General features: G+C 46.0%; 1 protein-coding gene across 4 annotated transcripts; it reads left to right on the top strand.

Moving 5' to 3' along the window:
* The first annotated feature begins 143 nt into the window (after positions 1-143).
* LOC147319877 (gonadotropin-releasing hormone II receptor-like) lies at positions 144-13651 on the top strand. 4 transcript variants are annotated; one of them, XM_086312739.1, is made up of 4 exons: positions 144-329; positions 2677-3205; positions 10206-10407; positions 10518-13651. In XM_086312739.1, exons 2-4 carry the CDS (start codon positions 2678-2680, stop codon positions 10949-10951), a joined length of 1164 nt encoding a protein of 387 aa, XP_086168865.1. In that variant the 5' UTR covers positions 144-329; position 2677; the 3' UTR covers positions 10952-13651. The 4 variants fall into 4 exon arrangements, with proteins under 4 accessions (XP_086168865.1, XP_086168862.1, XP_086168864.1 ...); XM_086312736.1 differs by having other exon boundaries at positions 10515-13649; XM_086312738.1 differs by lacking the exon at positions 144-329 and adding an exon at positions 677-2152 and having other exon boundaries at positions 10515-13650.
* The last annotated feature ends 1633 nt before the right edge of the window (positions 13652-15284 follow it).

Here is a 15284-nt window from a genome sequence, read left to right as displayed (position 1 = left end):
TTCTTTGGACTGTTTTTCTGTGTAAAACATTTATTATTTAATTGTAATTAAATTATTAGTGATGAAACTATTGAAACAGTGATTTTTGACTCAGCAGGAAGCACACACACACACAGTGCTGTAGCTCCTCCCCCTCCTCCTCCTCACTGCAGCCTGTCTGAGTCTCAGTGGTTCTCTTCATTGCTGCAGCTGAGGATCAGGATCAGAGGCGGTTCTCTGGGTTCTTCTGGGTTCTGCTGTGCTGGAGTGCAGGAAGAACATGAGGAGGAGAGGAGGAGAACAGAGGAGTCCGACCTGAGGCGGAGAAACGATCCATAGCTGCTGAGCAGGTAGAAACAAACCCTTTCACAATAAAAGCCTCAGTGAAGGTGCTTTGATGTGATTGTGAACTGAGCTTGGTCTGTTGCTTAGCTCTCTGATCAAACTCAACCTGATCACATCATCCTGAGGGGTGGGGCTAACCTGTTGAAGGATCATCTGACAGCAATGAGCCCAGAACAGCTGTTTGATGATGTCATCTTGTTATTTCCTGTTTTATTTCTAACACTGCAGAGAGGAGACACCCTTCTTTTTCTTTGAGCAGGTCAGCTTGAGCTGCAGGTAAAAGGTGGATGTGTGGCGAGAGTTAGAAGCTGGGACTAATTTGCATATTCAAAACGGAGGTGAAGTAAGAGGGGCTGGGTTTGATGGCGTAGAAGAAGAACTTTAACAGGAAGTTTGTGCTCTAGTTCACCATTGTCGCCCCTGGCGTGGCACACGGCGGTGCAGGTTGTTGGTGATTGTTCACCTCCATCGTCTGGACTGAGTGAGCAGCTCGAGCTGTACAGGACTGTCACCATAGTGTGTGTGCATAGGCGTCATCTCACCTCACTGTACTCTTTACAATACTAAGGACCTTCAGGCGACTGGTCAGTGCTGAAGGTCAGGTGCTCTGAATCACATGTTTATGGAGACTTGGTTTAGTTAACAGGTTGTATTCACTCACACATACACGTGCGCGCACACACACACACACACACACACTCTCGTTCATTGTTCAACACACTGATATTTCCCACCCAGCCCTCTGATTGGTGAAGGCTCTGCCTCTCTAGCATCAGACACAAACACGCTGGCCAAGGAGCTCAGCCAGTCAGACGTAGGAGGCGGAGTCTGAACCTCTGCAGTGACAGAGGTGAAGGTTGCCAAGGTAATATAATGAACACCCACAAACACACACACACACTGATCCTGGAGCCAAAATTAGCTGCAGACCTCTGAGCTGTAACCTGACCTGTGTGTGTGTGTGTGTTTTCCTATCTCAGGGGGACCAAAATCCAGGTCCCCACAAGTTAAAGGCATTTTTCACACTCAAAATGTGGTTTTAGTGTCAGGGTTACAATTGGGTTATGGTTGTGCGCCCCAGGGTGGCTGTGTAGCTTGCCGTCACCAGTGTGTGAATGGGTGGATGACTGAATGTGTAAAGCACCATACAGGCCATTTACCATTTTTATGGTTAGGTTTACGGTTAGGATAAGCAGCTAGGGAAAGCATTGTGTCAATGGAATATCCCCACTAGGATAGCAACATCTGATGTGTGTGTGTGACGGTGACAGTAGTGACGGGCAGCAGACGTCACACCGTGAACAACGAGGGGAAATGGGACACTCGTGGTGCTGAAACACATGTGAAGGACCAGATGTGTTTCTCTTAGAGACAGTTTTCATATGGTCATATTTACCATTAGACTGCATCCACTCAGAGAGCACATTCGCCTCCATCTACCTGTGAGCATCATCTGCTGACAGCAGCCCAGACAGATTTCAGCTGCTTCTCCATCAGAAGCCTGAAGGTTCATTCCACCAATCAGTTGAAAACATTCCCTATTGTCTGGGATTTATCATCTGCATTATTGATCGCTGATTGGTTCTTTTTAATGCACCAACACTTAAAGGCCTTGGGCTTCCTGCTGGAGCTATTTTTATCTTTAACAGGTGAACCTGAGTCAACTGACTCCCCAGTTACCATGGTAACCCCATCCCCTTCTCCTCAGCCTTTAGGGAGATTCTTATCTGTGACAGATAGGAAGTCTATTACACAATAAGAGCTGTTGGACTACAGGTTGGTAGACAAAGAGAGAAACAGACAGGTGATCTGCAATATCCAATCAAAGGTCAGCAAGTGAATCATCTTCTGTGACTTAGGAACAGATTAAACCTAAATAAAACACCTGTACACCAAGTCTCTGTGTCTCTGCAAACTGAGGTTCAGTGACCCCCAGAAGCCTCGCATCACAATGCAGAGAAGGTCCACTGGTTATAAGATACAGAAGAAGAAGAACATCCCAAACGATAACATGAAGGAGAACATACTAGTGTGACCCCAGGAAAACATTTTAACTGTCAGACAACCCTGAGGGCACAGGTACACAAATGTACCTGCTATGAATGCTCAGCGTCCAATGAATACGCTGCTTAATGACTAAAAGAAAATGGTTATAAGAAGGTTTTTGCTAAGCTAACAGTTTCAGATTGCTTTTATAGCTTGTGCTAAGGTAAGCTAACAGTTTGTACCTGCTGCTAGTGTTTGTGCTAAGTTAACCCTACCTCCTAAAACTTACTAACTGAAAGCAGTTAGTAATTTTTAAGAATGTGATTGTGATTCTAAAACTTCATTTTCATTTTTCTTCTTCTTCAGGATGGCAGGTAACTGGTCCATCCTGAGGTTGTCTTTACCCCCCACCAGTTCTACAGCCACTACCCTTCACAACACCTCCCAGTACCCTCCTCTACCAGACTGGGAGGCTCCCAGCTTCACCCGGGCTGCTCAGTTCCGAGTTGGAGCCACCTTTGTCCTCTTCTTGTTTGCTGCCTGCAGTAATCTTGCCCTATTGGTCAGTGTGTGGCGAGGGCAGCGTTTGGCATCTCACCTGCGCCCATTAATGCTGAGCCTGGCATCAGCCGACCTGATGATGACATTTGTGGTGATGCCTCTGGATGCAGTGTGGAACATGACAGTGCAGTGGTATGGTGGTGATGCGCTCTGCAAGCTGCTCTGCTTCCTGAAGCTGTTCGCCATGCACGCCTCTGCCTTCATCCTTGTTGTCATCAGCCTAGATCGCCAGCATGCGATTCTGCACCCACTGGATGCTCTGAGTGCGCACAGCAGGAACCGACGCATGTTGCTACTGGCTTGGACCCTCAGCATTCTGCTTGCATCACCACAGGTAACTGTGAGCAGAGGTAACTGTGAGCAGAAGTAACTGTGAGCAGAGGTAACTGAGAGCAGAGGTAACTGTGAGCAGAGGTAACTTTGATCAGAGGTAACTGTGAGCAGAAGTAACTGTGAGCAGAGGTAACTGAGAGCAGAGGTAACTGAGAGCAGAGGTAACTGTCAGCAGAAGTAACTGTGAGCAGAGGTAACTGAGAGCAGAGGTAACTGAGAGCAGAGGTAACTGTGAGCAGAGGTAACTGAGAGCAGAGGTAACTGAGAGCAGAGGTAACTGTCAGCAGAAGTAACTGTGAGCAGAGGTAACTGTGAGCAGAAGTAACTGTGAGCAGAGGTAACTGAGAGCAGAGGTAACTGTGAGCAGAAGTAACTGTGAGCAGAGGTAACTGTGAGCAGAGGTAACTTTGATCAGAGGTAACTGAGAGCAGAGGTAACTGTGAGCAGAAGTAACTGTGAGCAGAGGTAACTGTGAGCAGAGGTAACTTTGATCAGAGGTAACTTTGATCAGAGGTAACTGTGAGCAGAAGTAACTGTGAGCAGAGGTAACTGAGAACAGAGGTAACTGTGGGCAGAGGTAACTGTCAGCAGAGGTAACTGTGAGCAGAAGTAACTGTGAGCAGAGGTAACTGTGAGCAGAGGTAACTTTGATCAGAGGTAACTTTGATCAGAGGTAACTGTGAGCAGAAGTAACTGTGGGCAGAGGTAACTGTCAGCAGAGGTAACTGTGAGCAGAAGTAACTGTGAGCAGAGGTAACTGTGAGCAGAGGTAACTGTCAGCAGAGGTAACTGTGAGCAGAAGTAACTGTGGGCAGAGGTAACTGTCAGCAGAGGTAACTGTGAGCAGAAGTAACTGTGAGCAGAAGTAACTGTGAGCAGAGGTAACTGTGAGCAGAGGTAACTTTGATCAGAGGTAACTGTGAGCAGAAGTAACTGTGAGCAGAGGTAACTGTGAGCAGAGGTAACTTTGATCAGAGGTAACTGAGAGCAGAGGTAACTGTGAGCAGAAGTAACTGTGAGCAGAGGTAACTGAGAGCAGAGGTAACTGAGAGCAGAAGTAACTGTGGGCAGAGGTAACTGTCAGCAGAGGTAACTGTGAGCAGAGGTAACTGAGAGCAGAGGTAACTGAGAGCAGAGGTAACTTTGATCAGAGGTAACTGAGAGCAGAGGTAACTGTGAGCAGAAGTAACTGTGAGCAGAGGTAACTGAGAGCAGAGGTAACTGAGAGCAGAAGTAACTGTGGGCAGAGGTAACTGTCAGCAGAGGTAACTGTGAGCAGAGGTAACTGTGAGCAGAGGTAACTTTGATCAGAGGTAACTTTGATCAGAGGTAACTGAGAGCAGAAGTAACTGAGAGCAGAGGTAACTGTGAGCAGAAGTAACTGTGAGCAGAGGTAACTGTGAGCAGAGGTAACTTTGATCAGAGGTAACTGAGAGCAGAAGTAACTGTGAGCAGAAGTAACTGTGAGCAGAGGTAACTGTGAGCAGAGGTAACTGTGAGCAGAAGTAACTGTGAGCAGAGGTAACTTTGATCAGAGGTAACTTTGATCAGAGGTAACTGTGAGCAGAAGTAACTGAGAGCAGAGGTAACTGAGAGCAGAGGTAACTGAGAGCAGCAGTAACTGTGAGCAGAAGTAACTGAGAGCAGAAGTAACTGTGAGCAGAGGTAACTGTGAGCAGAGGTAACTGTGAGCAGAAGTAACTGTGGGCAGAGGTAACTGTCAGCAGAGGTAACTGTGAGCAGAAGTAACTGTGAGCAGAGGTAACTTTGATCAGAGGTAACTGTGAGCAGAAGTAACTGAGAGCAGAGGTAACTGAGAGCAGAGGTAACTGAGAGCAGAGGTAACTGTGAGCAGAGGTAACTTTGATCAGAGGTAACTGAGAGCAGAGGTAACTGTGAGCAGAAGTAACTGTGAGCAGAGGTAACTGTAAGCAGAGGTAACTGTGAGCAGAGGTAACTGTGAGCAGAGGTAACTTTGATCAGAGGTAACTGTGAGCAGAGGTAACTGTGAGCAGAAGTAACTGTGAGCAGAGGTAACTGTGAGCAGAGGTAACTTTGATCAGAGGTAACTTTGATCAGAGGTAACTGAGAGCAGAGGTAACTTTGATCAGAGGTAACTGTGAGCAGAAGTAACTGTGAGCAGAAGTAACTGTCAGCAGAGGTAACTGTGAGCAGAGGTAACTTTGATCAGAGGTAACTGAGAGCAGAGGTAACTGTGAGCAGAAGTAACTGAGAGCAGAGGTAACTTTGATCAGAGGTAACTGAGAGCAGAGGTAACTGTGAGCAGAGGTAACTGAGAGCAGAGGTAACTTTGATCAGAGGTAACTGAGAGCAGAGGTAACTGAGAGCAGAGGTAACTGAGAGCAGAGGTAACTGAGAACAGAGGTAACTGTGGGCAGAGGTAACTGTCAGCAGAGGTAACTGTGAGCAGAAGTAACTGTGAGCAGAGGTAACTGTGAGCAGAGGTAACTTTGATCAGAGGTAACTTTGATCAGAGGTAACTGTGAGCAGAAGTAACTGTGGGCAGAGGTAACTGTCAGCAGAGGTAACTGTGAGCAGAAGTAACTGTGAGCAGAGGTAACTGTGAGCAGAGGTAACTGTCAGCAGAGGTAACTGTGAGCAGAAGTAACTGTGGGCAGAGGTAACTGTCAGCAGAGGTAACTGTGAGCAGAAGTAACTGTGAGCAGAAGTAACTGTGAGCAGAGGTAACTGTGAGCAGAGGTAACTTTGATCAGAGGTAACTGTGAGCAGAAGTAACTGTGAGCAGAGGTAACTGTGAGCAGAGGTAACTTTGATCAGAGGTAACTGAGAGCAGAGGTAACTGTGAGCAGAAGTAACTGTGAGCAGAGGTAACTGAGAGCAGAGGTAACTGAGAGCAGAAGTAACTGTGGGCAGAGGTAACTGTCAGCAGAGGTAACTGTGAGCAGAGGTAACTGAGAGCAGAGGTAACTGAGAGCAGAGGTAACTTTGATCAGAGGTAACTGAGAGCAGAGGTAACTGTGAGCAGAAGTAACTGTGAGCAGAGGTAACTGAGAGCAGAGGTAACTGAGAGCAGAAGTAACTGTGGGCAGAGGTAACTGTCAGCAGAGGTAACTGTGAGCAGAGGTAACTGTGAGCAGAGGTAACTTTGATCAGAGGTAACTTTGATCAGAGGTAACTGAGAGCAGAAGTAACTGAGAGCAGAGGTAACTGTGAGCAGAAGTAACTGTGAGCAGAGGTAACTGTGAGCAGAGGTAACTTTGATCAGAGGTAACTGAGAGCAGAAGTAACTGTGAGCAGAAGTAACTGTGAGCAGAGGTAACTGTGAGCAGAGGTAACTGTGAGCAGAAGTAACTGTGAGCAGAGGTAACTTTGATCAGAGGTAACTTTGATCAGAGGTAACTGTGAGCAGAAGTAACTGAGAGCAGAGGTAACTGAGAGCAGAGGTAACTGAGAGCAGCAGTAACTGTGAGCAGAAGTAACTGAGAGCAGAAGTAACTGTGAGCAGAGGTAACTGTGAGCAGAGGTAACTGTGAGCAGAAGTAACTGTGGGCAGAGGTAACTGTCAGCAGAGGTAACTGTGAGCAGAAGTAACTGTGAGCAGAGGTAACTTTGATCAGAGGTAACTGTGAGCAGAAGTAACTGAGAGCAGAGGTAACTGAGAGCAGAGGTAACTGAGAGCAGAGGTAACTGTGAGCAGAGGTAACTTTGATCAGAGGTAACTGAGAGCAGAGGTAACTGTGAGCAGAAGTAACTGTGAGCAGAGGTAACTGTAAGCAGAGGTAACTGTGAGCAGAGGTAACTGTGAGCAGAGGTAACTTTGATCAGAGGTAACTGTGAGCAGAGGTAACTGTGAGCAGAAGTAACTGTGAGCAGAGGTAACTGTGAGCAGAGGTAACTTTGATCAGAGGTAACTTTGATCAGAGGTAACTGAGAGCAGAGGTAACTTTGATCAGAGGTAACTGTGAGCAGAAGTAACTGTGAGCAGAAGTAACTGTCAGCAGAGGTAACTGTGAGCAGAGGTAACTTTGATCAGAGGTAACTGAGAGCAGAGGTAACTGTGAGCAGAAGTAACTGAGAGCAGAGGTAACTTTGATCAGAGGTAACTGAGAGCAGAGGTAACTGTGAGCAGAGGTAACTGAGAGCAGAGGTAACTTTGATCAGAGGTAACTGAGAGCAGAGGTAACTGAGAGCAGAGGTAACTGAGAGCAGAGGTAACTGAGAGCAGCAGTAACTGTGAGCAGAAGTAACTGTGAGCAGAAGTAACTGTGATCAGAGGTAACTTTGATCAGAGGTAACTTTGATCAGAGGTAACTGAGAGCAGAGGTAACTGTGAGCAGAGGTAACTGAGAGCAGAGGTAACTTTGATCAGAGGTAACTTTGATCAGAGGTAACTTTGATCAGAGGTAACTGAGAGCAGAGGTAACTGTGAGCAGAAGTAACTGTGATCAGAGGTAACTTTGATCAGAGGTAACTTTGATCAGAGGTAACTTTGATCAGAGGTAACTGAGAGCAGAAGTAACTGTGAGCAGAAGTAACTGTGAGCAGAGGTAACTTTGATCAGAGGTAACTTTGATCAGAGGTAACTGAGAGCAGAAGTAACTGTGAGCAGAAGTAACTGTGAGCAGAGGTAACTTTGATCAGAGGTAACTGAGAGCAGAGGTAACTGAGAGCAGAGGTAACTGTGAGCAGAGGTAACTGAGAGCAGAGGTAACTGAGAGCAGAGGTAACTTTGATCAGAGGTAACTGAGAGCAGAGGTAACTGTGAGCAGAGGTAACTGAGAGCAGAGGTAACTGAGAGCAGAGGTAACTTTGATCAGAGGTAACTGAGAGCAGAGGTAACTGTGAGCAGAAGTAACTGTGAGCAGAAGTAACTGTGAGCAGAGGTAACTTTGATCAGAGGTAACTGAGAGCAGAGGTAACTGTGAGCAGAAGTAACTGTGAGCAGAGGTAACTGAGAGCAGAGGTAACTGTGAGCAGAAGTAACTGAGAACAGAGGTAACTGTGAGCAGAGGTAACTGAGAGCAGAGGTAACTGTGGGCAGAGGTAACTGTGAGCAGAGGTAACTGTGGGCAGAGGTAACTGAGAGCAGAGGTAACTGTGGGCAGAGGTAACTGTGAGCAGAGGTAACTGTGGGCAGAGGTAACTGATAGGTTTGTAGCATAAACCTATTCGCTGGAACGTTAAGACAATATAATTACACTGCAAGCAAGACACAAGTAGGCAAACTTCTTCATGGTACTCGTGCACGGGAGAGAACCAGACAGAGCGCCGTTCCTTCGCTTGACCCCAGTAGCTCTCGTCCGTTCTCCCGTATCACTGTCCTTTTATTGAGGTTACATGAATATGCATAAGTTCATTAACATATGACGTCTACATACACAAAGAGTACCTTGCCTGTGTGTGTGTGTGTGTGTGTGTGTGTGTGTGTGTGTGTGTGTGTGTGTGTGTGTGTGTGTGTGTGTGTGTGTGTGTGTGGGGACTGCTGATCAAAGGGTCAAACATCCTTGGTCAGGAAGAGGGTAGCCTCCCCCTCACCCTAGATGGTTCATCCTAGATAACACGGTGAGGAAGTCCTGCAGTTCATCTAAACAAAGAGCACTTAGACTAGAACAGACGCAACTACGTTAATCCTACCATAAAATAATAAGACACGGTATGACCTCTCATGCTCCCAAAGTGCTGTCTAATACACACAAAGTTTGCAGACTATCAAGGATCAAAACCTCTACCAATCTACAACTAATTACAAAACTCTAAGCATATATAAGTAAATATTTCTAAGCATAAATGACAATCAACAATACAAATCTAACAGTAACTGTGAGCAGAAGTAACTATCAGCGGAGGTAACTGAGCAGAGGTAACTGTAAGCAGAGGTAACTGTGAGCAGAGGTAACTGAGAGCAGAGGTAACTGAGAGCAGAAGTAACTGAGAGCAGAGGTAACTGAGAGCAGAGGTAACTTTGATCAGAGGTAACTGTGAGCAGAGGTAACTGAGAGCAGAAGTAACTGTGAGCAGAAGTAACTGTGAGCAGAAGTAACTGTCAGCAGAAGTAACTGTGAGCAGAGGTAACTGTGAGCAGAGATACCTGAGAGCAGCAATAACTGTGAGCAGAGGTAACTGAGAGCAGAGGTAACTGAGAGCAGAAGTAACTGAGAGCAGAGGTAACTGAGAGCAGAAGTAACTGAGAACAGAGGTAACTGAGAGCAGAAGTAACTGAGAGCAGAGGTAACTGTGAGCAGAAGTAACTGTGAGCAGAGGTAACTTTGATCAGAGGTAACTTTGATCAGAGGTAACTGTGAGCAGAGGTAACTTTGATCAGAGGTAACTTTGATCAGAGGTAACTGTGAGCAGAGGTAACTTTGATCAGAGGTAACTGAGAGCAGAGGTAACGGTAACTCACGGTTGGAGTTTTGTCTCTGACGTATACGAGAAAAATAAAACACCTGGAGATGACTCGCTTTGTTATGAAAGACATGAGTTTTTTCCACAGCTGAAAAGTGAATGCAGCAGTCTGTCATGTAACATAACATTAAGTTGTGTGTTGCTGCTACCTGTGCACCTGCTGCTCGCTCTGCACCCACATGTATGAGGCGACAAGAAACTTGATTTTATTAAAGCAGGTTAAATGATCACGTTTTCTTGTTAGAGATCCTCCTGTCTGAGCAGTCAGCAGCTTCTCCACCTGTCAGCAGGTGCCGGCTGCTCTCACATGCAGCTGATCCAGGTGAAAGTTCCTGCAGTAAATTCTGACTGCGTGTTAATCCTGGCAGGAATGCTCTGGATTATCCATGCACAACCTCCTGCTGATAGCTCAGGCTAACTGCTCCCCTTTGTTTCTATAAGGCATGCTACCGATCCTGAGACGTCAGTTGCTAGTTCAAAGTAAGAGCAGCTTCAGAGCAAAACTGAAACTCAGACCAGGACGTCACATCTGGATTTTTAATCTAATGAGCTGTTGTTTATTGTTAGAAATACTAATGTGAGGCCTCCAAAGTGTGACTCTGTCCGTCCATTAGCTATTTATCTTCAGGACCATCAGGGTGGACTCGGTGGACTTCACTCAGTGTGCGTCTCACGGTAGCTTCAGTCGCCGCTGGCAGGAAACTGTTTACAACATGTTTCACTTTACCACGCTGTATGTCGTCCCCCTGCTGGTGATGAGCTGCTGCTACAGCCGCATCCTGCTGCACATCCACCAGCAGCACCTGAGAGACAAAGGTAACACATCTGTGAACAACACCTGTAACGCATCTGAACCACACCTGTTCTCAGCCATCACAGCTGATTTGTTGTATGATCAGCAATGTAGACACTCCCTCTTTCAGCAGGTGAGTCGCCCCTGCGTCGCAGTGGCACCGACATCATCCCAAAGGCTCGGATGAAGACTCTGAAGATGACGGTGGTCATCGTGCTGTCCTTTGTCGTGTGCTGGACGCCATACTACCTGCTGGGGATTTGGTACTGGTTCCAGCCCGACATGCTGCGCATCACACCGGAGTACGTCCACCACGCCCTCTTTGTGTTTGGGAACCTGAACACCTGCTGCGACCCCATCATCTACGGCTTCTACACGCCGTCCTTTAGGGCCGACCTCGCCGCCTGCTGCCGCTGGGTGAGGAGTGATGCAGACACTTCGTCCCAATACATAGACCGAATGTCCACCAGAGAGGGTCCTCACAGCAGGGAGCACGAGCCGCAGCCCTCCACCAACAACCAGACTGCAGCAGATCAGCCAATGAAAGCACGTGACTTTAGCATGTGACTTATGCTTTGTGTCAGGTGATTTTTATTTGCAGGCGCCTGAGCAGAGTTGTTGCCACAGAATCAGAATAACGCGGTCATTTTGTCTGCATGTTGACTTTATCAGTTTAGATCACATGGTTTGTCACGCCCTCCACAGATGATGCTCAGAGAGAAGGCGCTGACCTCTGACCCTTGTGTCAGGCCTTTAAGAGAAGTGACTGCAGTCAAACAGCAGCAGCATGCTGATGCCTCTTGATTACAAATTAAAGTGCATCTTTTTTTCTCATTAATCTCAATCAATCATTAATCTCATCTGAATCCACAGAGCAGCTTCTAGTGTCTGGATGACCTCGTCAGGGACACCTCCAAAATGGACGTGCTCCCTCTGTGAACCACAGGGTGGAGCTCTAAGACAACAGGATGTGTCTGCATCCAGAGGCTGTATAGGCGTGGCATACAACAACATCAAATCTCACTCATTCAGAGCTCAGCCTTCTCAGTCTGTTAGTATGGTGACCTCACAGCAGTCATGTTATTGGTTAGATGATGTCTGACAGCACAAACGTGGTCCAGAGATCCAGTTCAGCCAAGCGGACAGCGAGCAGCTACAGCTGCCTGTTTCACCATCCACTTGTTAGTCAAGGAGGTCACGCCCCTAATGATGCAAGCTTTAAGCCTTAATCCAGTTCAAACAGGTGACCTGTGGGGGCATGGAAGTCTCTGGGGACTGACTCACTGGTACATCTGCTGGATGTTAGAGGAACTGCAGCTTTGGAGGTTCAAATGTGACCATACCCATGATGTGACTCATGCATGTTTGTTTGTGTTTCAGGTTTTTAGCAATGTTATCATCCTTGGCAGTGTTGGGGTAGTTACTCAAGAAAAGTAATGGATCACACATTAGCTTTTACTTTTCTTAAAAGTAATGTAGTAACTTATTTAATTCCTCGCCGGAGAAGTATGTTGTCAGACTACTGGTTACATTACTTTCTGATTTCTCTACAAAATGACCTCAAACCCATTGTTACCAGTTACCTACAGGCTACAGTCCCACACACCAACGCAAAGCCCTCCTAATGACCGCACACATATGGACTTTGGTTTTTAGTTTATCACTTATTAACTCAAATTAAAGATGAGCTCATAAGTTCAGGCTCTGGATGCTGAGCTAACCTTTGCTTTAACAACACTCTGGGTTCTTGGCTAGCTTAGCGTTAGCATGCCACCCGTTCACATGTTAGCAAAGTGTCTGTAACGTGGACTGTATTCAGTGGTCGACAGGAGGCAGCCGACACACTCAGCAGGACAGTCAAAAGCTTGCGACCATAGTGGCAGTGGGAATTCCACAGTGTTTGTCCTTTAATAAACGCCAACCTTACAAGCCCGGCTGAACGGCTGCGGTCTCATCATACATGAAGTGAGCAGAGTTCATACAACCAACATACAGTTCATACAACATACTTTGAGTTAGTGAGGTAACGATATGAGGTCCATGTGTGAGCACGCCGCTCTACAGAGGGCAGTGGTGAATACTTGTGACATCACTAAACATCAACTTACGCACACCGCACTATTACGACTGTTACAAGTCAAAGTTGTGTTAGTAGAAAAGTCTGGTTGTTTGTGTCCTGGCTGCACTTTCCACTCTACCGTCTTCCTGTCCTTTTGTGTAGTAAAATAAAAGCAATGCCCACATCTCCACTCCTTGAACGCTATCGCTGTGCTGCTCCACCATTGTCCTCCTCCTGCACATGAACTGAATCAGCTGACTGTACCATACAAGAATGTTTTCTTTCTGTCCAGCTGGCACTATCTCAAGAACTTGTTCAATGAAAGTAATGACATAATTGCAACTGTAATGCGATTACATTACTGCATTACTGAAATGTAATGTGATTACAGTAACTTGTTACTTTGTAATCCCTAACACCCAAAACTGGCCGTGGAGTTCCTCAGGGTTCTGTGCTGGGACCAGTGATCTTAATGTACGCTTCCCTTATTTAATACTATTTGAAAACACTGCATCCATTTTTACAGCTATGCAGATGATACCCAGGTGATATCCGGGTGTTAAGGTGAGGTACAAAAGTACTTCACCTCACACCTGCACCAGCTGCTCGGCCATCAATCTCTTGCTGCACAGTTTTAGTGCTGATGCAGTCACAAATCTGTTTAACGTGTCTTTATCGGCAGTTCACATGACTGTACATTAAACTCACCTTGTCAAACCTCAGGTGTCGCTGCATGAGCAGCTCGTCCGCTAAATAAATGATCAACAAAGACATGTTTTCTACTTCAGCTTTATTTGGTTTTTATGTGTCTGAACAGCAGAAATTAGGACAGAGAAACAGTCTGTGGAGAGAATCTGCAGCACAAACAGGAGGCTCTGAATACGCGAGCTCAGAGCTCGGTTTAAAAAGCAGTTTAAAGCTTTGGGTGCTTTTATTTTTGTGACACATTATTCAAACATCTTTATAGAAAAAACAGAATCATTAAAGCATCATTTCTCTCATTGGTTCTAGGCTTCAGTCACTACGATCGCTACATCTCAGGTTTAGTTTCTACAGTGTGTCGACAGCAGGAGGTGGACTCAGCTCGGACAAACAATAAAACAGGTTTTTATGCACAGCATGGCTTTGAAATCACATATGGCTTATGGGTAAATATGGCTGTTTAATCAGAGGCTCTACCTTCAGCTTGGAACAGCTTTTATAACTCTACAAATATCTTCATATCAGCTACAAACATAAAGAATCAGAAAAAAGTCAAACTGGAAGAATCATAATATTATTAGAATAAAAATACAAATTTTAATGTCTTTATTTTGGCAGCTTTCCTCTTTGCTGCCAAACGGCAGCGACGGAAAGATAAGAATGAACAGAAAGCAGAAAGTTCTAGAAAAAGAACAAACTCAACAAAACACCTGAAAACTTTACTTTTAGAAACAATCGTCTCATTTCGGAGCAGAGATGAAGACAGCGGGGAGCTCTGCGACCTCTGACCTTTGACCCTGAAGACAGCAAGGAGGGTGTTTTGTTGAACTGGGGGAGGAGGTCAAAGGTCCAAAATCAAAGACACTCTGACACAAAGATGGCTCACGATAGTTTTCACCTACGCTAGGGATGTCGAACTCCAGGCCCCGAGGGCCCTGGAGGTTTTAGACGTGTCCTTGATCCAACACAGCTGATTTAAATGCCTAAATGACCTCCTCAACATGTCGTGATGTTCTCCATAGGCCTGGTAATGAACTCATCATGTAGTTGAGGTGCGTTGACTGTGAGATCCAAAACCTGGAGGACACTGGCCCTTGGAGTTCCCCACCCTGACCTACACTTTGGCACAGTTTACACTCTGGTCTGTTAAGTCTGGGCTTTAAGGAGGAGCGCTGGCTCCAGGAAAAAGGTTGAGATTCTTTTCTGCATCAGTGCAACTTAAAACATCCTAAAAGGTTTTAAACAGAAAGCAGTTCAATAGCATTCAAATATGACCCTTTAATTATGGGTGAAAACGATATTTGAAACAGGTGTTTTCAGGTATAGATCTCCGCATGTTTTAGGAAGTGAGTCCTGAACAGATGAGAAGAGCGAGGACTTCAGAAAATGATCACCACTGCCTGTAACGCAGGTGATGAAGGTTCTTTAGAGGACGGAGGAGAGCAGCGTGAGTAGAAAGAAAGCACTGAGAACCACAACTGTCTCAGCCGAGGACCACAAAGCACTTTCACATAAACTGTTATAGTGACGCTGCAATTAATGAGGGTGGAGGTGAGGCCAGAGAAGAACAGAGTTCCTGTTCTCCATGGTTTCTGCCATTTGTAGAGATAACTGTTGATTACACGGTTTTAAATGGCGAGTGATGGTGGTGCACCAATCAGCATGCACTTTGTCACTCAGAGAGTAAAAGTCCTGAATTAGCAGCTAAACAGGTTCCAAGAACTTTGGCAGTTTGTACTTCCTGCAGCATGGAGTGACCACAGCTACGAAAATGTTCCCGCAGTCCAAAAGCATCTATGGTGGGGTCATGGTTTGGGACTGCTTCAGTGCATACAGACCAGAACAGCTCACCATCACTGATGGAATGATGGATTTGGACTGAGAAGCAGGACATCTGCCTGTGGATTGAATCGTGCAGCAGAGACAACAACCCTCAGCTCACAAGGAGAACATTAAAGAAACGTTCAGGTGAGGAGATGTGAAGCTCAGAGTCCTCTGGGCTGATGGCCAAGCACAGCGTTCATGTACTCGAGGTGATACCGGATCATTTTCATCAGCAAATCCAATCTTTTCATTCTGTTTTTCTACTCTTTTAACTTGTTTTAGATAGCACCAATGCCAAAACATCAAAAACCAAAA

This window comes from Aulonocara sp. 'chitande type north' Nkhata Bay, linkage group LG11 (genome assembly GCF_057382095.1).
Source record: "Aulonocara sp. 'chitande type north' Nkhata Bay isolate Kocher_YH1m ecotype deep benthic linkage group LG11, A_spYH_male_GT1.1, whole genome shotgun sequence".
Taxonomy (NCBI): domain Eukaryota; kingdom Metazoa; phylum Chordata; class Actinopteri; order Cichliformes; family Cichlidae; genus Aulonocara; species Aulonocara sp. 'chitande type north' Nkhata Bay.
Note: the sequence above shows the minus strand (reverse complement) of the source record. Positions and strands in the feature narration are given on the sequence as shown.

What these genes read in the sequence shown, in the direction of transcription:
- LOC147319877 (XM_086312738.1), top strand. Translation starts at nt 2,678, where the DNA reads ATGGCAGGTAACTGGTCCATCCTGAGGTTGTCTTTACCCCCCACCAGT. An exon ending in TTCTGCTTGCATCACCACAG is followed by an intron (nt 3,206 to 10,205) that starts GTAACTGTGAGC and finishes TCCGTCCATTAG; the next exon opens with CTATTTATCTTCAGGACCAT. An exon ending in GCAGCACCTGAGAGACAAAG is followed by an intron (nt 10,408 to 10,514) that starts GTAACACATCTG and finishes TCCCTCTTTCAG; the next exon opens with CAGGTGAGTCGCCCCTGCGT.